Below are 21,298 nucleotides of genomic sequence, written 5' to 3' on the forward strand. Positions count from 1 at the left end.
ACCCACACATGTGACAGATGGTACAGAATCCACACACACGCAAGTGAGTGCGGGTAAAACGGCAGACTCTGAACAGAAATGTGAAAATCTGTGAGTTATACCATCGGAGAAGACTGGAGAAAGTATGCAAGGGATGTCTGTATTACTTCAAGGGACTGGGAATTCACTGGACTGAAGACGAATCTTGGAGTAACAAAAATTTAACCTATGGACTGACCAAAAGAATCAATCAATTAATTAAGGGCCTGCCCAGGAGTTAGTCCCTCCTGACCTTTAGCCAAGAATTTTCTGAGCACAGGACTATGCGGGGGACAGAGGCAGCTGTCGGGTGGGGGACAGAGGCAGGAAGGATGCCCCCCACCCCCAGCAGGCAGTTCCTCTAAAGCAGGGGTTTCCAACCTTTTCTGCACCAGGGATCAGTTTCCTGGAAGATAAACTTTCCACAAACTGGAAAGAAAGGGATGGTTTCAGGATGATTCAAGTACATTACATTTTATCGTGCTCTTTATTTCCAATCAAATTCCACCACTGACCTAATGGGAGGTACCAGTCCTCAGTCTGGAAGGGTTGGGGACCCCTGCTCTAGAGGGTAAGTAGAGGATACCCTGGGTCAGCGCGCTGAGTGAGTGGAACAGCAGGTCAAGGGAGGAGGAGCCCAGAGGCTCTGTCTGAGGGGATGGCACGCTGCAGGGGGTGGCTACCAAGGTCCACTGGGGTGGGCGGGGCTTGCAAGAAGGAATTTTTTCTTTGGAAATGTTTTTTTGACATGTACACATTGCTGTATTTATTTGCCTGCATGCTAAGTCGCTTTAGTGGTGTCCAACTCTTTGCGACCCTAGGGACCATAGCCCCCTCCCCATCACCAGGCTCCTCTTTCCCTGGCAAGAATATGGGAGGGGGTTGCCATTTCCTCCTCCAGGGGATCTTCCCGATCCAAGGATCGAACTCATGTCTCTTAGGTCTCCTGCATTGGCAGGCAGGTTCTTTACCACTAGCACCACCTGGGAATCCCATATTTATTTATTATAGGCTGTGCTGGGTCTTCCTTGCTGCACACAGGCTTTCTCTAGTTACAGGGAGTGGGGCCTACTCTCTAGTTGCAGAGCACAGGCTTCTCATTGCAGTGACTTCTCTTCTTGCAGATCACAGGCTCTAGTGGAGAAAGCTCCATAGTTGTGACTTGCTGGCTTTGGGGCGGGAAAGCTTCAGTAATTGCATCACTGGGGTGCATTATTTGGGGCTCCGAGGCTCTAGAAGGGCAAGCTTCAGTAATTGTGGAGCACAGCCTAAGTAGTTGTGGCTCATGGGCATAGAGTATGGGCTCAGTAGCTGCCTCGCCCAGGTTTAGTTGCTCCAGGGTATGTGGAATCTTCCCGGACCACGGATCGAACCCGTGTCCCCGGCACTGGCAGGCGGGCAGATATTATCCACTGTGCCACCAGGCAAGTCAGAAAAAAAATTTCTGATTAAAAAAAAAAATGTAAATTTTACCATCTTGGAATTTAACCTGTGGTCCAGGGGTTAAGATTCCCCACTTCCACCACTTGGGGTAGGTTCCATCCTCTCTGGAGGAACTAAGATCCTGAATGTCTGGCTATGCAGGAAAAAAATGAAAACTTAAAAAGGGAGGAAAAAGTTACCTTCTTCACCATTCTTATGACCCAGTTCAGTAGTGCTGTCTATTCATATGGTTGGCCACAGATCTCCAGAACTTTTTCATCTTGGAAACTGAAAGTCTGTATCTGTTAAACAAGTCCCCAGTCCCCTCCTCCCAGTTCCAGGAGGCCACTATCCAACTTTCTATTTCTATGCATTTGATTACTAGAGCTACCTAGTGAAGTAGAATCACATAGCATTTGTCTTTTTTGTGAGTGGTTTTTTTCACTGAGCATCATGTCTACAAGTTTCCTTCCTTTCTAAGGTTGCATAATATTCCATTGTATAGCTGTATCATACTTTGTTTATCCATTTGTCTGCTGTGGATGGTTGAGGATGCCTGCACCTCTTGGCTACTGTGAATAATGCTGATACAAACATGGGTGTCCAAATACCTCTTCCAGATCCTGCTTTCAATTCTTGAGGATACACAGCCAGAACTGGGATTGCTAGATGGGAGGAATGCTTTTGAACCTAACCTGGGGTTACTGAAACCTATTAGCTCCTTACGATGAGCTACACTTGTGAGTGTGTGAATGACCTGTGGAGAGAATAGACTCACCTCTGCCTTCCATCTATCTGTCCAAAGAAGAGGAGGTCAACGTCATGTACTGAGCACTGGGCCCACCCCTGAAGGCCCTTTACAGACACCGTGCTGTGATTCATGGGGTCGCAAACAGTCGGACATGACTGAGCGACTGAACTGAACTACACACAAACAGGGAGAAATATCAGCAACCTCAGATATGCAGATTATACCACCCTTAAGGCAGAAAGCAAAGAGGAACTAAAGAGCCTCTTGATGAAAGTGAAAGAGAAGAGTGAAAAAACTGGCTTAAAACTCAACATTCAAAAAATGAAGATCACAGCATCCGGTCCCATTACTTCATGGCAAATAGATGGGGAAACAATGGAAATAGTTACAAGGGCTCCAAGATCACTTCAGATGGTGACTGCAGTCATGAAATTAAAAGACGCTTGCTCCTTGGAAGAAAAGCTATAACTGACCTTGTTCAGTTCAGTCACTCAGTTGTGTCCAACTCTTTGCAACCCCATGAATCACAGCACGCCAGGCCTCCCTGTCCATCACCAACTCCCGGAGTTTACCCAAACCCATGTCCATCGAGTCAGTGATGCCATCCAACCATCTCATCCTCTGTCGTCCCCTTCTCCTCCTGCCCCCAATCCTTCCCAGCATTAGGGTCTTTTCCAATGGGTCAACTCTTCGCATGAGGTGGTCAAAGTATTGGAGTTTCAGCTTCAACATCAGTCCTTCCAATGAACACCCAGGACTGATCTCCTTTAGAATGGACTGGATGGCTCTCCTTGCGGTCCAAGGGGCTCTCAAGAGTCTTCTCCAACACCACAGTTCAAAAGCATCAATTCTTCGGTGCTCAGCTTTCTTCACTGTCCAACTGACAAAGGTCCATTCAGTCAAAGCTATGGTTTTTCCAGTAGTCATGTATGGATGTGAGAGTTGGACCATAAAGAAAGCTGAGCACTGAAGAATTGGATCTTTTTGAGCTGTGGTATTGGAGAAGACTCTTGAGAGTCCCTTGGACTGCAAGGAGATCAAACCAGTCAATCCTAAAGGAAATCAGTTCTGAATATTCATTGGAAGGAGTGATGCTGAAGCTGAAGCTCCAATACTTTGCCACCTGATGAGAAGAACTGACTCATTGAAAAAGACCCTGATGCTGGGAAAGATGGAAGGCAGGAGGAGAAAGGGATGACAGAGGATGGGATGGTTGGATGGCATCACTGACTCGATGGACATGAGTTTGGGCAAGCTCTGGGAGTCAGTGATGGCCAGCATACTGCAGTCCATGGGGTAGCAAAGAGTCGGACACGACTGAGCAACTGAACTGACTGATTGACTACACACAAACATCAGTGCTCACCCAGCCTGGCCTTCAGTAATTAAGACAAAGACAAGGCCCCCACTCTGCTGTTACCTCCAGCCCCATCCTTCTCCATGGTAGAGGGGCCCCATCTAGCCCAGTGCCCACCCCACCAGCCCAGGTCAAGCCTGCTGAGAAGTAGAGTGTCTCTCTGCCTCAGGAAACCAAACCTAGGGCCCCAGGCTCTGTGCTTCCAAGTCCACTTCCCTCAGCATCCAACACCAATGCTGTCTCAGAAAATACACATGAGAAGGAAGGAGAGATGGTTCTCCCACAGGACTTGGTGAGCAGAGGGCTGGGAGGAGCCTCAGTCAGGACCTTGAAAATGTTCCTCAGGCCTAAGACATCTGCACCCTAGTCCCCACCCCACCCTGAGGAGACAAGACAGCTGGGGACCATCCTGTGAGGGAGGGACCTGCCTCCTCAGGACCCCTGCTGGCTCAGCCACACCCACCACATCCCTCTGGCAACAGGGCTCAAAGTCATAGGGCAGGTGAGGGGCAGGGTGTGGTGACCCGGGGCACTGGGAGGGACAAGGAGACTTTTATAGCAGGGATTTAAGCCTGGGCAGCCAGTGCTGCAGCTTGTAATCTGGTGTCCCAGCCTTGCCTGAGACCCGGCCTCCCCAGGTCTCATCCTGACCCTCCGCCATCACACAGCCATGCAGGGGGCCTGCGTGCTGCTGCTGCTGGGCCTGTGGCTACAGCTCTCCCTCAGCCTCGTCCCAGGTAATCAGGCAGCTCCCGGCACCCCCTACTCACAGGGGGCGGCCCCAGGATGAGCTGACCTCCACTCTCCCCTTGGGCAGTCGAGGAGGAAGACCCTGCCTTCTGGAACCGCCAGGCAGCCCAGGCACTTGATGTGGCTAAGAATCTGCAGCCCATCCAGACAGCCGCCAAGAATGTCATCCTCTTCTTGGGGGATGGTGAGTGCTCTAGGCCGGTCCACTCCCCGTCCCCCCACAACTCTGGAGCCCTAGGCTGCCAGCTGACCCAGCCTGGCCCCAGGGACTCATACCTGACCCAGTATGTGCTTTCAGGGATGGGGGTTTCCACGGTGACAGCCGCTCGGATCCTAAAGGGGCAGATGGATGGCAAGCCGGGACCTGAGACACTCCTGGCCATGGACCAGTTCCCATACATGGCTCTGTCCAAGGTAAGGGCCACGTGACCTCAGGGTGGTCTACACTAGAGGGGTGGGTGTGGGCCTAGGGAGCAGGGTAGTGGGGAAAGCCCCAGGAGGGTTGGGGGCTGAGATAGGGGCCAGGGGCTGTGAGGATGGGCCCAGGGCCCGGGTCAGGAGCTGGGTGTCTACCCCAGCAGAGCTGAAGGCATCTCCGCCCCCAGACATACAACGTAGACAGACAGGTGCCCGACAGTGCAGGCACGGCCACTGCCTACCTGTGTGGGGTCAAGACCAACATGAGGACGATCGGTGTAAGTGCAGCTGCCCGCTTCGACCAGTGCAACACGACACGTGGCAATGAGGTCACGTCTGTGATGAACCGGGCCAAGAAAGCAGGTGGGCTTGGGCGTCAGCTTCCTGGGCAGGGACAGGCTCAGAGACTTCGGTGGCCCACCGTGACCTCTGCCACCCTCAGGGAAGTCAGTGGGAGTGGTGACCACCACCAGGGTGCAGGATGCATCGCCAGCCGGGGCCTACGCGCACACCGTGAATCGAGACTGGTTCTCCGACACTGACCTGCCTCCTGAGGCACAGACGTATGGCTGCCAGGACATTGCCACTCAGCTCGTCTACAACATGGACATTGACGTGCGACATGATGGGCACAGGGCGGGGCTGGGCAGAGGGGGTGGGACACACTCTCAACACAGTTCCAGGCGAGCCACAGTCCTGGGGTCTCACAGGGTCTCTGTGTTGGTGGGGGTGGGGGTCATCCTGTAGGAGTTAACTGGTGGGGACAAACCATCCCACAGACCTGACTGGGGAGGCAGGGGCTGTGTGAGGGGGGGTGGGGTGAGTAAAGGGCCAGCCAGGCCCTGAACCCACCTGCCCTAATCTCTGGTCCCAGGTGATCCTTGGTGGAGGCCGAAAATACATGTTTCCTGAGGGGACCCCAGACCCTGAATACCCAGATGATGCCAGTGAGAACGGAGTCCGGAAGGACAAGCGGAATCTGGTGCAGGAGTGGCAGGCCAAGCACCAGGTGATGGGGGCTCATGGGTGCAGGGGGTACAGCAGGGCCAGGCCTGGGGTGTCAGGGTAAGGACTGAAGCCTGGTTCTGCCCCTCCCAGGGAGCCCAGTATGTGTGGAACCTCACTGCACTCCTTCAGGCGGCCAATGACTCCAGTGTAACACACCTCATGGGTAACAACCCCACTCATTCCCACTATCCTGCCCAGGATGGGTGCCATGGGCCCCCCTTCCCCAGCTTGAGGGTCACTATTGGTCCCCTTTCCAATAGGCCTCTTTCAGCCAGGAGAAATGGCCTATGACATCTTCCGAGACCACACCACGGACCCATCCCTGGAGGAGATGACGGAGGCGGCCCTGCAAGTGCTGAGCAGAAACCCTCGGGGCTTCTTCCTCTTCGTGGAGGGTGAGTGGCAGCTCCTTGGGGATCAGAAGGGGAAGGGGCGGCACTCAGGGTGGGTCTGGCATCACTCACCTTCCACATGACTTTCTTGCAGGAGGCCGCATTGACCATGGACATCATGCAAACATTGCTTATCGGGCGCTGACTGAGACAATCATGCTCGACAATGCCATCGCCAAGGCTAGCCAGCTCACCAGTGAAGCAGACACACTGACCCTCGTCACCGCCGACCACTCTCATGTCTTCACTTTTGGTGGCTACCCACTTCGTGGAACCTCCATTTTCGGTAATCCCATGGAGAGTGGCAGGTCCTTGCCCCTAAGTTACCTGGCACAAAGTGTTCTGAACCAGTTCCTTTATCTGCCAAGTGGAATAATAATAGCAACTGCCCTACTTCACTGTGGTAAGGATTAAACCAGTGAACAAAGAGTGCAGTTCACTCTTTCACGAGGCAAAGAGGTGCCTCGGCTCAGCACACAGGAGGCGCCCCAAAAGCTGGGGTCAGTGTGATCACGGAGTCCCCTCTCCCCTGCAGGGCTGGCCGATGGCAAGGCCAGAGACGGCAAGTCCTACACCTCCCTCCTCTATGGCAATGGCCCGGGGTACCGGTTGGACAAGGGCGCACGACCTAACATCAATGAAAAGGAGAGCAGTGAGTGCCGTTGGTGGGCCCTGGAAAGCAAGGGAGGAGGGTATGGGAGGAGGGGGAATACCCTACTCCAGCACTCCTGGGAAGTGGAGGTCGCCTCCCTGCCTTCCCTGAATCCCCTCCCTCCTCTCAGTGGACCCCGAGTACCAGCAGCAAGCCGCAGTGCCCCTAGGGAGCGAGACCCACGGTGGTGAGGACGTGGCAGTGTTTGCACGAGGCCCGTGGGCACACCTGATGCACGGCGTGCAGGAGCAGACCTTCGTGGCGCATGTCATGGCCTTTGCTGCCTGCGTGGAGCCCTACACCACCGACTGCCACCCTCAGCCCCACAGCGGTCCCTCGGACACCGCCCACCAGGCTGCCTGCCCATCCTCAATGGCACTGCTGGCCGGGGCCCTGATGCTGCTGCTGGTGCCCACCCTGCACTGACCCCCACCCACCCGGGCCTCAGGGCTTCCTCCCTACCTGCAACCTTAGTGGACCCAAACCACCCTGGAAGCTGAGTCCCTGACTTTCCTGTGAGAGCCACAGTCCTCAGTGCCCCAGACCTCGGTGGCCTCGGCTATTTTGAGGAGCTGCCTCATATTCGAGGATATTCCAGGCAGGGCCTCAGACCACCCAGTCTCTTCTCCCCACCCAATAGCCCTGCCTGAGGACCAGGCTGGCACCAGAGGTGTCCCCCACAGCGGACCAGGACCTACCAGACCCCCACTGGGCGCTTCCGGGAGGCGTGGCTTCTGGTTGCCTGACTTCTGGGAGGCGTAGCTCCCAGGGAGTTGTGGCTTCCCGTCCTCCTGGAACCCACCCTGTGGGCACCTCGCTGGCCAAAGAGACGTCTGGGGGCAGGAGTGCCGGGCGGCCCTCAACACAAAGTCCTCATCAGCCCCTTCTGGGAACCCAGCGGTACCTTTACAGAGAGGAGACAGCGACACTGAGGAGCGGAGACTTGTCCCAGGTCTCTCAGCTGCTGTGAGGGTGGCCTCGGCGCCCTTTCCAGGCTGGGAGATCCCAGGAGCAGCGGGATAGCTGGGGGTGGGGGACACAGGCCCCCTCCTCCTGGGAGGGAGGAAGCAGCCCTCAAATAAACTGTTCCAAGTGTGATACAGGAGTGATACATGTGGGAAGAGAAGCCCTTAGCAGGTGGGGGCACAGAGTGTCTGTCTGTGTGAGGGGGGCGGTGATTCACATCAGGAAGTCAGGGAGAGGCTGATGAGAGGCTGACACTGAGCAAAGACCAAAGGCGGTGAGGGTGGGAGCAACGCAGGACAGCGGTGCAGGGGCCCCAAGGGGGCGTCAGCAGGGCCAGGTGAGGCCAGCATCGGGACCAGTTGGGAGGAGTAGGGCAGGTAAAGAAGGTCAAAGCTGAGGGAATGGGAGCATGGGGGAGGAGCTGAAACTTCATCCAGAGTGAGGGAGGGGAATGGAAGGCTGTGAGCACAGACATAACAGGACTGGAACACTCTAGAAAATATCCTGCTGGCTACTGAGAAGGGAGTGACAGAGAATGAGATGGTTGGATGGAATCACCAAATCACTGGACATGAGTTTGAGCAAGCTCGGGGAAGTAGTGAAGGACAGGGAAGCTGTGTTTTTGTTTGAAGGCTGATGGAGGGGGTGGGCATGGGGCAGAGGTGGGAGCTAGAGAACCAGAGAGGAAGTACAAGTGAAAGTGAAAGTTTCCCATTTCTTCCTTTTGGCTGTGCCGGGTCTTCATTGCTGCTAGTGGCCTCTCTCTAGTGGTGAGTGGGGGCTACTGTCTAGCTGAGGTGTGAGGGTTTCTTGTGGTGGCTTCTCTTGTTGCAGAGCACAGGATCTAGGGTGGGTGGGCTTCAGTAACTGCAGTTTGTGGGCTCAGTTGTTCCACAGCATGTGGAATCTTCCCAGACCATAGATTCAATCCCTGTCCCCTGCATTGGCAGTCGGATCCTTAACCACTGGACCACAAGGGAAGTCCCTAATATTTCTGAGCTCTAAAAACATTCCAGAGCAACCACTCCAAAAAAAGCTACACTGATTGTGTATGTGACTCATCCTAAAGGGAATATTTCAAAGAATTTAAAAGGGTGAAAACAGCCATATTTTCCAATAAATTTTACACAGTTACAAATTTCTTTGTACATTTCCAAAGTTGCAAGAAAGCATTTTGCCTTCACTAGAAATGTTAATATGACTGAGTATGCTTCCTTATTTACTAAACTTTTGATTTAGCAGTGTGAAACATTGATTTGAAGGCCAGGCTCTCAGGGCTATTTACTGAAACTCTGGGTTGTTTGTTGTTTAGTCACTCAGTCATGTCTGACTCTTTGTGACCCCATGGACTGTAGCCTACCAGGCTCCTCCGTCCATGGGATTCTCCAGGCAAGAATACTGGAGCCAGTTGCCATTTCCTTCTCCACTATGTTTTACAAATGCATTCAAAACCCAAGGGAATTCTGCATTTTCAACCACAGGTTTTAAAACCAAATTATTCTGGAATTCATGGTGATCTCTGCACAACTTTGAATATCCCAACAACCACTGAACTGTACACTTGAAAAGGGTGAATTTTGTGGTATATAAATTATACCTAAATGTTAAAAAGTTTCTGTTTACAAGTTTTTTCTAAATATGTAAGCATGAGGGATTTTATTAGCCAAACACTGTGCTGACCACAAGATCACGGACACGTTCTCAAGCATCAGTTTGTTAAAAGTCTTGACCTTGAAGAGGCAGATGCAGGGGGAAGTATGCTTACTTTTCCAAATTTTATTGGGTGCTCAAGATGGATAGTGCTTGTTACCTCAAGAACTCTCAGCACATGGGTCTTTAAGAAAGAAAGGGAGTCAGGAAGAAAGAGGGCAGGAGGACTCATGCCAGCCCCCTTCAATACCTTGCCAATAACATGGCTCATAACGTGGGGCTGATCTGGAACATTCTCATGGTCACCCCCAATCTCATTACCAAGTATCTATCATAAAGCTTCTCCTTTACTCGGACAATCTTGGTGTTAGAAAGTTAACACCACCAATTGCTTCCCTCATAGCTCAGTTGGTAAAGAATACGCCTGCAATGCAGGAGACTCCAGTTCTATTCCTGGTCGAGAAGATCCGCTGATGCAGGAATACGCTACCCACTCCAGTATTCTTGGGCTTTCCTGCTAGCTCGTATGGTAAAAAAATCTGCCTGTGATGCAGCAGACCTGGGTTCGATCCCTGGGTTGGGAAGATCCCTTGAAGAAGGGAAAGGCTATGCACTCCAGTATTCTGGCCTGGAGAATTCCATGGATTGTATAGTCCATGGGGCCACAAAGAGTCAGACATGACTGAGCAACTTTCACTTTCACCACTGATGGCTCTTACAGCATTTTATGTGCTCTCAAGGTTTCTGGATCTTCCCTGCGATGGTTGACCATGGATGGACCAACGAATGAGCTGTGCAGGTTCTGCTACCTCTGCAGCTTTTCATCATCCATAATCCTTTAACATCACATCCTGTGGAGTAGCTGTTCCATCAGTGGGTGCACTTACAGTGTTCTCCCCAAATGACACTGTTTTTGTTAAACCAATGATGAACTGTTGAAAACATATATTCCCTGCTATATCTTACCTCTAGTGGCTCACTCACAAAAAAAAAGAAAAGAAAAATCTGGTCTGTGTATTTCATTATTGGAAAAGAATCCAGCAAATACATTAAGCTGAGATGTGTAGAAACATCTGTGCTTTCAGCCAACTGTTCCTCCCACGCTGGGTAATTTGCTCTGACACTTTTTTTTTTTTCAATCTACAGCAGTGTTTTTTCTACATCTTCCAACAGTAATCATTGATGAAGAAATGCCTTTTGGTTTTTCCAAAGACCATTTTCTGTTCATTGTTTCTGCCATTTTTACTGCAGCAGAAAGAATAAATGTTTGCCTGGTGTTAGGTGCTTTTTGTCTTATGCTATTATGTAAGAAACTTTAAAAGAGCCTTCCAAATATTCATCATTGCTTAGGAAAATATAAAAAATACTAGTGGAACAGCACATCACCTTAAACATCGCTAGGAAAGAACTCTCTGTGTCTGTCTTCATGTTGGGATAGCTTAGTTTTTGAATGCCTTTCTAAACAGGAGGGTTTCTTGCTGTTATTGAGAATACCTCAAATTGTGCAGAGCAAACTTCCCCCAAGCAGCAAGCTCAGAGAGGTACTGGGGTTGGGAGGGGCTCACAAACACCAGAGGAAGGGCACAGGCCCAAGTCCAAAGGCTGGAGACCACCTGGAGTCCCCAACAGCGAGTGGGTCTGGGGCCTGGCCTCCCTGCGCCACTCGGGGTTGGAGGGAGGGAGAAGGCTCCGAACTGCCACCAGCCACTGTAGGCACCGTCCGTCCATTACTGCCCCCTGCCCGCACACACGTGCCCCCCGCAGGCTGGGGAGACTCTTGTAATACAGCGCCGGGCACCGGGCCTGGCACATAGTAGGCCGTCAATAAAAGGCTGTTCTCTGCGTTTCCTGTCCCCACCTGCTACAGCCAAGGCCAGATCGAGGGAGGGGGGAAGCGGAGGCCGGGAAAAGAAGGTGTGGTCAGTGCGGCGTCTATGCGGACCCTGAAGCCGCCTTCAGCTTGCCGCACTGGAACTAGACGCTCAAGAATGAGACTCGAGAACCAAACTTTGTCCTCGCGGCTGTCCGCAGAGCCATCCCCGGCCCCGTCCTCTCTATTCAATGGCCAGAACCCTCACCAGTCCCTTTCCCAAGCCCCCCGCGCCGGCGCGCCGTCCACCCAGGATCAGAGAGAAAGCCCCGACGGCCCCAAAGGACCCGGAACCGGTTCCGTCCCGCGTCCTCCCCCCCGGCCCCTCCCGGCTTCAACAGGTTCTCCCCGGAACCCAAACTTGGACGAAGTTTCATCTCCGGCGCAGAGCGAGCTGGCCCGGTGCGCCCCGAGCTCTGGGTGCGCACGCTCCCGCCCGCGCCGGGCAGTCCGCGGAGCCCGAGCACCGAGCCCGCGAGTCGCCGCCGCCGCCGGAGCCGGAGCCGCGAGGACGCAGACAAAGCCTGGAGGCTCGGCGCGGCGGCGGAGGTGGCTGACGGTGGCCGCGGCGGCGGCGGGCTCGGGTGCCACTTACCCGGCAGGTGCGCGCTCGGGCGGCGCGGAAACAGCGCGGATGGAGCCCGAACTGGAGCCGGAGCCGGGGCGGAGCTGGGCGGCGACGAGGGACACCCACCGTCCTCCGCCGCCCCCCCGCCCCCACTCCTTCTTCCTGCCTGCATCCAGGCTACCTGTCAGCCCGGTGGCAGCTCGAGGTTGGGGGTACAGAACACGCTCCCCAGGGTCTGGCACCGGTTCTGGGCTCGGGGATTCCAGATTCGGCCGCGTCCGGAAAGGAGTGAGACATCTGGTACCCCAGGTTAGGAGTCTCCGCAGACCCACCCGATGCCTCTACTCAGGGAATCCGAGCAGGGCCTCAAACCGAAAATAAAGAAGCCAGTGGGCCAGTTCAGCTCACAGGACTGGAGCGCCGTCCAGGGAGGACTCTCAGACAGGCTGGGGGTGCGCTGAAATAGTGCGCATACCTCCTGTCACAGAGCCTGGCACAGAGCGGACTTTAAGAAGGGTCTTTCTGGGTCCTCCCCTTTAGCTCCTGCTCTTGTTATTAGCCCTCCCCGCCCCCTCTGCCGCGGGCGCCTGGAGTGTTGGCAGTGGTGGGGGAAGGGCCCCAGATACTGCTACAAGAAGGGGCCATCTCACCCTTGGCTGGCCCTGGTACCAACTGCTCTAGAAGCCCCTGATGGGAAGGAGACGGTGCGCAGGAGGTGTACAATGACTAGAGGCTGATGAAAGAGCCCATTTTTCAGGAGTTGGGGGGGATGGCTGGAAGGTGGGGACTATGAATTGATCCACCCACTCCCTTCTTCAGGTTCAATTTGCTTTTTAAAATATGGGACCTCCCTTCCTCCCAGTCCCTGGACACAGGGCCTACTTCTACCAGGCTCACTCACCACTGTACCCACAGGGAACTTGTGTCTTCTTGGATGAATGGTACGGTTTCTATCACCCCTGCTTTCTCTGCCTTACCCTACCCATCTCCTCTGCTTTTAGCATTCTTAGGAGGGCACCCCACAAAGCACCCGCTCTCCCCTGCTGGCCAGATGGTTCCAGCTTGCAGGGCTGGCCTAAACAACCTGAAAGGGACGTCCCTGGTGGTCCAGTGATCAAGAATCCACCTTACAATATAGGGGACAAGGATTCAATCCCTGGTCAAGGAATTAACATCCCACATGCCACAAAGAATCTAAGCCCCCACGCTGTCGTGGCTGAGCCTGGGCATTGTGGAGCCCGTGTGCCACAACTGAGACCCAATGCAGCCACATACACACATACATAAGAATTGAAAAAAAAAAAACACAGGAAACAAAAATCAAAAAAATAACCTCAGAAACAGCCCAAGACTGCTACGGAGCCCCATCTGATAAAAACCACAGCGAGGCAGGGACGAAAGGACCTAACACCCTGTGCCCTCCTTGGGGCTACTCAACAGCCTCACTACTGGCTACTGGCCATGAGTGGCCACCGCTGTCTCCATCCTGCCAGGTCCTTGTCTGTCCATGTGTCCACCTCTGCTCTACCACTCTGGATATTCACTGCCTCCATCTCTGGGCATCTCAGGGTTTTCCTTTGACCTGTGAGTTCTTTCAACAAATTAATTCTGCCTAGGGAAGGCGGAGTTATGTAGAATGTTGTGATTTCATAAAGGAGGACAGAAGGGCAGTGTCTCTTTGTGGTTTTAATCTGCGTTTTCCCCTCAACATTTCATCTCCAGGAGGATAATTTTCCAGCCTTTTCAGGTTCTGATTGGTATCATTTCTCCAGCAATGACAGCTTTTATTTTCCCTGAAATGAATGCTGTGAAATTTCCAAGAAATATAAAAATGGATATTGTCTCAGGGAGCTGACTCTCTTCCGACAGAAAGGCACAAAGGCAAACATGCTTCCCCACGGACTCTGCCACTCCAGCCACTGGGGGGGGGGGGGGACCCAGGCCCTCAGCTCCTCCTCCATCCCCCCTCCCTCCCAGGTCAGCTGTAGGGCCTCCCTCACGGCCAGCCCTCTTCCACAAGCTCAGCTGCCATTGATTAGTTCATCTGCCTCCCAACTGCCCTGGCCCGGCCGCCCGGTCTTCCTGGCTCCATCTCTCTCTGTACAGCACCTCACCCTACTCCCACCCCCAGCCCAGAAGCTCCCCCAGGCCTGAGCGCAGCCACCAGGGCCCACAGGGGCTGAGTGGGGACTGGGCTCAGGACCCCTCAGTCCTAGTCCCCCCTGCACCGCCCATCAATAAAGAGTGACCAGCCCTGCCTCCCAGGCACTTCTGTCTTCCTCAGAAAGCAGAGCTGAGTGGAGGTGGGTGGAGGGCAGTAAGTATCTGGCCTCCAGTCTCTCACTCTCCTTTTGAGGCTCCCAGTGTCCAGTGTCCCCTCTCGTTGTCAAAATGACTCCCTGACTGAGAAGCAGGAGGATGACAGGACACAGCCAAGCCCGGAGGAGGCAGCTGGATGCCTGGTTTGAGGGGTGGGTGGGCAGCAAGGGAGCTGGTTAGAGAAAGAAAGGGGGGCAGTGCTAGGGGCAGAAGTAGGGGGACCCTCTGCCTCTCCCCTTCCCAGATGGCAGCCCACCCCTGCTGGGCAGGGCATCCCCAGGTCTGGATGCTAGGGGAGGGGTGCAACCCCTTGTGTGCCCCCTCGAGGACTCAGGTCTGTTCAGCTTCCACCAAGTCAAGTGCTAAGTGCTTGATTTCACAGGAGGGCTGCTGACCTGAAGCCAGCCTGGCCCCACCTGGAGCCTATGGTGATTAGAAAGATATATAAATACATTTTTGTTTTATATAGACAGCATATTAAAAAGCAGAGACATCACTTTGCCAACAAAGGTCCACATAGTCAAAGCTATGGTTTTTCCAACAGTCATGTATGGATGTGAGAGTTGGACCATAAAGAAGGCTGAGTGCTAAAGAATTGATGCTTTTGAATTGTGGTGTTGGAGAAGACTCTTGAAAGCCCCTTGGACAGCAAGGAGATCAAACCAGTCCATCCTAAAGGAAATCAGTCCTGAATATTCATTGGAAGGACTGATGCTGAAGCTGAAGCTCCAATGCTTGGGCCACCTGATGCGAAGAACTGCCTCATTGGAAAAGATCCTGATGCTGGAAAAGATTGAAGGCAGGGGGAGAAGGGGATGACAGAAGATGAGATGGTTGGATGGCATCACTGACTCAATGGGCATGAGTCTGAGCAAGCTCCAGGAGATGGTGAAAGACAGGGAAGCCTGGTGTGTGCAGTCCATGGGGTCACAAAGAGTCCACAACATGACTGACGATTGAACAGCAGCAACAACAGCAAAATCAGACACCATAAGCTGGGTGATTTAGTGCCCTGTACCTGCAGGCAAACACAATGTCTTCCACGTAAAAGTCCCTAGGTCCACCATCCCCAACAGTGGGATAATGGTTATCTCACCCACACCCATTTGGTCTCCAAATTCTGGCCTTATCTGGTGTCCTTCCCCTTACCCTAAGCACGGCCCACCCTGCCCACCCTCCTTGCTCCAGCTCTGCTCCATCCCCTGGGGGCTGTGCCCAGGTGGTGGCCCAGCCTTGCAACCCTGCCCTCTGGCCTCAGGTCCCACTTGTAGCTTCTGGCTTGGGAGGTGCCCTTCATTCCAAACTCAGCTCATCTTTACCTTTTCTCCTCTTCCTCATTCCCTCTCGTTGTTCAGTAGTAAGTTGTGTCCAACTCTTTGGGACCCCATGGACTGTAGCCTGCCAGGATCCCCTGTCCCTGGAATTTCCCAGGCAAGAATACTGGAATGGGTTGCCATTTTCTTCTCCAAGGGATCTTCTTCACCCAAGGATCAAACCCTGTGTTTGATCTCCTGTGTTCTCTACTCTTGAGAGTCCCTTGGACTGCAAGGAGATCAAACTAGTCAATCTTAAAGGAAATCAACCCTGCATACTCATTGGAAGGACTGATGCTAAAGCTGAAGCTCCAATTCTTTGGTCACCTGATACAAAGAACTGACTCATTGGAAGAGACCCTGATGCTGGGAAAGATTGAAGGTAGGAGGAGAAGGGAACGACAGAGGATGAGATGATTGGGTGGCATCACCAACTCAATGGATATGAATTTGAGTAAACTCCGGGAGATAGTGGAGGACAGAGAAGCCTGGTGTGCTGCAGTCCACAGGGTCACAAAGAGATGGACACGACGGAGAGACTGAACAACAGCAGGATGCCAGGGCTCCCAGCCCCAGGCAGACACACAAGCAGGAACCCTGGCTGCCAAGGGTCTGCCTCCCCTCCACCCCTTACAGCCTGAGGCAGGTACTCTGTCCCCACAGAGTTACCAGCAGTGGGCACACACCCACAGGTCCCAAGTAGCAGCCATACCTGGAGCCTCCCTCAGCCTGGCACCAAGCTCCCTCCTAGCGGGCTGTCCCAGGGCCTTCTGCCTGAACTGCCAAAGTGGGTTCTTGGTTTTCTATTACCAGATAACAAATCACCAGAAATGTAGCAACCTAAAACAGCACAAGTTTATTGTTCCCGTTTCTGCAGGTCAGAAGTCCAGGCGGAGCATGGCTGGATTCTCTGCTCAGGGCCTCAGAGGGCTGAAGTCTGGGTCCACTGGGGCCAAGCACTCCTCCAGGGCTCCTCTCCCAGCTCATGGGCTGTGGCTGAATTCTGTTCCTTCAGCCGAAGAATCAAAGTGCTCCTCCTTTGCTAGTTATCAACGAGGGGCTGCTCAACTTCTAGAGGCCACTGTGTCCCCCGTGTTGAGGCTCCCCCCAACTCCAAAGTCAGCATCAGAATTCCCCCACGTGAAATTCTTGTCATACTTGGGATCTGAGTTCCTTCATCCTCCACCCAGAGAAGTTGTTTTTAAAGACCCTTGTAACTAGGACTGATAATCTATCTTACCATCAACTGCTTTGGACTTTTACTCACCCTCGGGTCTTTTTCCTTTAACTTGTTTGCCTCTGATCCTCAGATCTTTTGAAAACTTAAAACAGCAATCAGAAAACAGTACAGAGGCTCTTCTTAACCTCTCTTCAAGCTGACTCTTGCCTCTCTCACCAACTAATGTATTTTTGTTTGGTTGGGTTTTTTGGGGGGGTTTTTTATTAGATAATATTATATAAATGAGGCTTATATGCACTTATTTTCATGTTTTTCTTTTAAATAAACCATTATTAGGGTGAAATGAAGTGAAAGTCGATCAGTCGTGTCCGACTCTTTTGTGACCTCTTTACAGTGCATGGAATTCTCCAGGACAGGATACTGTAGTGGTAGCCTATCCTTTCTCCAGTGGATTTTCCCGACCCAGGAATTGAACCGGGGTCTCCTGCATTGCAGGCAGATTTGTTACCAACTGAGCTATCGGAGAAGCCCATATTATTAGGGCAATAGCATTTATTATTAAGAGGAGAGTGAAAAAGTTGGCTTAAAGCTCAACATTCAGAAAACTAAGATCATGGCATTCAGTCCCATCACTTCATGGCAAATAGATGGGGAAACAGTGGAAACAGTGGCTGACTTTATTTTTTGGACTTCAAAATCACTGCAGATGGTGACCGCAGCCATGAAATTAGAAGATGCTTACTCCTTGGAAAAAAAAGTTATGACCAACCTAGACAGCACATTAAAAAGCAGAAACATTACTTTGCCAAGGCTATGGTTTTTCCAGTAATCATGTATGGATGTGAGAGTTGGATGGTGAAGAAAGCTGAGCACTGAAGAATTGATGTTTTTGAACTGTGGTGTTGGAGAAGACTCTTGAGGGTCCCTTGGACTGCAAGGAGGTCCAACCAGTCCATCCTAAAGGAAATCAGTCCTAAATATTCATTGAAAGGACTATTGAAGCTGAAACTCCAATACTTTGGCCACCTGATGCAAAGAGCTGACTCATTTGAAAAGACCCTGATGCTGGGAAAGATTGAAGGTAGGAGGAGAAGGGGATGACAGGATGAGATGGTTGGATGGCATCACCGACTCAATGGACATGAGTTTGAGTAAGTTCCGGGAGTTGATAATAGACAGGGAAGCCTGGTGTGCTGCAGTCCATGCAGTCGCAAAGAGTCCGACACAACTTAGCAACTGAACTGAACATTTATTAACATTTTCCAAACATATTACAGAACTTTGAAAGAAACTGTACAACCATATATTACATGTTATTTTTCAAAAGGTCTTTATAAGGCCTATTTTGTTATTGTTTAGCCTGCCAGGCTCCTCTGTCCATGTTATTTCCCAGGCAAGAATACTGGAGTGGGTTGCCATTTCCTTCTCCAGGGGATCTTCCCAACCCAGAGATAGAACCTGTGTTTCCTGCTTGGCGGGTGGATTCTTTTACCACTGAGCCACCTGCTGGGAGCCGTTCTGGATCTACTGCTGGATGACAAAGTCACCGCAAACTGCAAAGCAGTTTCTCTCCAGGATCGGAACCTTCACTCCTTTCTGTTTCTATGCCTTTGTTGTGGCTAGCTGTGTTTCTTTCCTTGTTGGCAGGATTTAAAGGGGCTTTTGTAGTGATTTCACGAGACTTTAGGGAAAAGAAAAATGATCCTCTGTCCCAAAGAAATATGCCCAAAATGATTAAACCTACTGAGGCCCCTGGCTGATGGGTCCCTAACACTCAGCCAGGGAATAAGGCCATGATCATTTGGAAAACAAGCCCTAAGCCTATTGTGACCTGGTCTCATGAGGAGATTATTATTGATGACTGAAAACTTGGATCATGTATTAAGAAAAATTACAGAAACTAAGCCAATTGTCTTTTCTCATAAAGATTGGGACACTAGAGATATTTGTACCCCCCAGAACCTGAACACAGACAAAAGGAAATACGTGAGTCATATTGAATGTGGTTTCAGGGTAGACTGTAAAAGATTTGTTTTTGCCACAAATAGTCTTGTGATATGTGGGTAGATGGTAAACAGACCCCCACAGACAATGGCTGTACTATGAGAGACCCTTGACCTTAGATCCCGCTATAGTGCTTGTTCCCTGAAGCAAGATGCTGTGTTCGCTGAGGTAGATAGAACAATATGATTTATGACATCATGGATCATGTTTTTAGTAAAATAAGACTAGGTTTTGGGGTAAAAATGTAACCGAAATGTAACAAAAGATCAGGAAAGAAACTTTACATCTTAGAATCAAGAGATAAATCATCTGAATAGGAAAATATTGCAAAAGAATCATTACAAAGGTTACTGACCTAAAACATGTGCTATATACATAGAAACTTAGAGCAATAAGGGATCATCATCATCATCATCATCTCTGAACCTTCAAAAGACTCTGTGTCTTTCTTTCCTTTCTTTTCGCCGAAACCGTTCATCCCTTGGGTACCCCTGGACCAGCTAGAGCAGGACTCCGGCAGCCACCAAGGAAGCCCCTTACAAGACTTTGTAGGTGTAAAAAAAAAAGAGTCCCAAAAAGCCTTATTTCAAAAATTATAAACCAAAAATCAAAGTATTGACATTGGAAGAAAACTTAATAAGCCTCTTAGACAGAGTCTATAATTCACATGACAAAACATCATGGAAACATCCAGTAAATGTGCTGAGAGGAGTCCGCACATAACCTCCCTCACCCTTCAGTCTTTGGTTTTCTGAGCCTTCGTCCCCAGCCTCAGGGCCATGGCCACAGGCTGCTCCTTGCCAAGTCCAGGGCTCTCTCTCTCGCCTCTTCCTCCTCAGCATAAGGTCTGCACGGCGGACACCTGCCCACCTGCCCCTTGCGCCCTGCCCTCAGGCTCCTCGGACCTCCTCTGCGCCCCCGCCCCCTCCGCCCTCTGTGCCTGTGACCAGCTTGCTCCCGGGGCCTCACCTGCTTGCAGCTCTGAACACGGGCCTGCCCTGTCCTCCTCTGTCTCTGTTGCTGCCTGCAAGCCTCAGCCCCTCTGCTTCCACCTGACTGCCCCCGGCCTCTGCTCCCTGCACCCTGGGGCCACGTGTGCTCCTCCCTGACCGTCCTCATCCAGCGTCTCCCCCAGCTCCTCTGTGCGCCCCCATCCTGGAGTCCGGCTCTCCAGGCCCCGCCGTCACCTCTTAGCCCTCCCCCTCCAGCTCTTATTTTCCAGACATGCCTGATGCTTTCTTTGCTTTCCTCCATAGCTTGACTCTTTTATCCTGTTTGTGTAAAGTGTTTCCCGCCTCTTGGCCATTGCTTGAGATTGATCTGAGATTTGTGAGCGTATCCCACCCCCACCCTCACGAGGTTGGGGGCTCCTGGAGGGCAGGCTGAGGCTTCCTGAGCAGTGCCTGGGACACAGCGGAGGCAGCAGGGCCTCCAGGTCACACAAGCAGGCAGTGAATCCCAGCTGCTGGTTAGGGAGCTGTGAGACCTGGGCCTGATCACCTCTTGTTTTCGCACCCTAAGTTTCGCCACGCATCAGAAAGGGGTGAGAGCACCTCCCAGGCTGCAGGCAGATTTGATAGGCCTGTGGCCTGTCCACCATCACAGGTGCTTAACGGATGTCTTCTCTTTCTCCCTGCACCGACCCACGGCAGCAGCTCCAAAGAAGTTTTGGAGGGTGAGGCAGTGAACAAATGAATGGCTGTAGATGGGAGACACCTTACCCTGGTTGGTTGAAATGACAAGGCCACCAGCTTCCTCTAAGTGGGGATCAGTGCTCTGTAGACTTGGAAGATAGGGAAACAGCAGGGGAGGGCTGCAGGGAATGATGTCAGTAGAGCTCTTTTCTTTATCAGAGCTTTATGTTTTCAGCAACCTCTAGCAGCAGGTGTTAGTGGATCAGAAGTATAAGCGTGAGGGCTGTGTGCCCACACAGAAAGGGGCATTGTGGCAGGAACCTGGTCCTCTCAACATTCGGCTGTGCCCCTTCCTGGGAATCCTTCATCGTGCACAGGTTTATTGGGGGTCTGCACTGTGCTAGACAGTGTCACACTGGGCTCATCGTAGGCAGCACGGGGTAGAGAGGGGAGACACAGCCTGTGATCAAAGGCGTGATGACAGTGTGGGCTGAGTGCTGTGATGGGACAGGTCTGGGTGCCCCAGAAGCACACAGCAGCCAGGTGGGCATCTCATGCTGCCTCCCCAGAGGAAGGGACATCAGAGAAAAAGAGATTCGAGGAGAAAGGTCTCGGATTCCAAGCTAAGGGAACAGCAGTGCAAAGGGACAGAAGCAAGAAAGAGGCCCGAGAATGAGCTGGAGTGTGAGGGGTGGGGGACAATGAGAGGGGAGAGGTGACCTTGACACCTGACAAGGGGTGGCCTAGAAAGCCTCGTTTTACCAAAACGTGGAACTGTCCGGAGGACTGTGGTTGCCACTGAAGGGCTTCAGGCAGGAAATAAACATGACCAGATTAATCCTTGAGAAGGAAAGCATCTCTCTGTGATGACAGAAGCAGCTGGGAGAGGCCAGTGGTAGGAAGGCTGGTTGCTAAGAGATGAAGGCCTGGACCCAGGTGATGGCATTGGGGTGGGAAGCCTTTGGGATCTTGCTGTGTTCAGCCTGCATCCTAGGCTTGGGGCACCCAGGCCAGTCACTCTCAGTAT

General features: G+C 52.2%; 1 protein-coding gene across 1 annotated transcript; it reads left to right on the plus strand.

Annotated features, from left to right (window-relative positions):
• Positions 1-4,130: 4,130 nt before the first annotated feature.
• On the plus strand, positions 4,131-7,865 carry LOC145540967 (intestinal-type alkaline phosphatase-like). Its single transcript, XM_081576126.1, has 11 exons — positions 4,131-4,285; positions 4,366-4,482; positions 4,597-4,712; positions 4,904-5,078; positions 5,158-5,330; positions 5,590-5,724; positions 5,814-5,886; positions 5,984-6,118; positions 6,210-6,401; positions 6,651-6,767; positions 6,898-7,865. Exons 1-11 carry the CDS (start codon positions 4,219-4,221, stop codon positions 7,191-7,193), a joined length of 1,596 nt encoding a protein of 531 aa, XP_081432252.1. The 5' UTR covers positions 4,131-4,218; the 3' UTR covers positions 7,194-7,865.
• Positions 7,866-21,298: the final 13,433 nt, after the last annotated feature.

Source organism: Giraffa tippelskirchi, chromosome 3, assembly GCF_054371585.1.
Source record: "Giraffa tippelskirchi isolate mGirTip1 chromosome 3, T2T-mGirTip1v1.2.pri, whole genome shotgun sequence".
In the NCBI taxonomy this organism is placed as follows: Eukaryota; Metazoa; Chordata; class Mammalia; order Artiodactyla; family Giraffidae; genus Giraffa; species Giraffa tippelskirchi.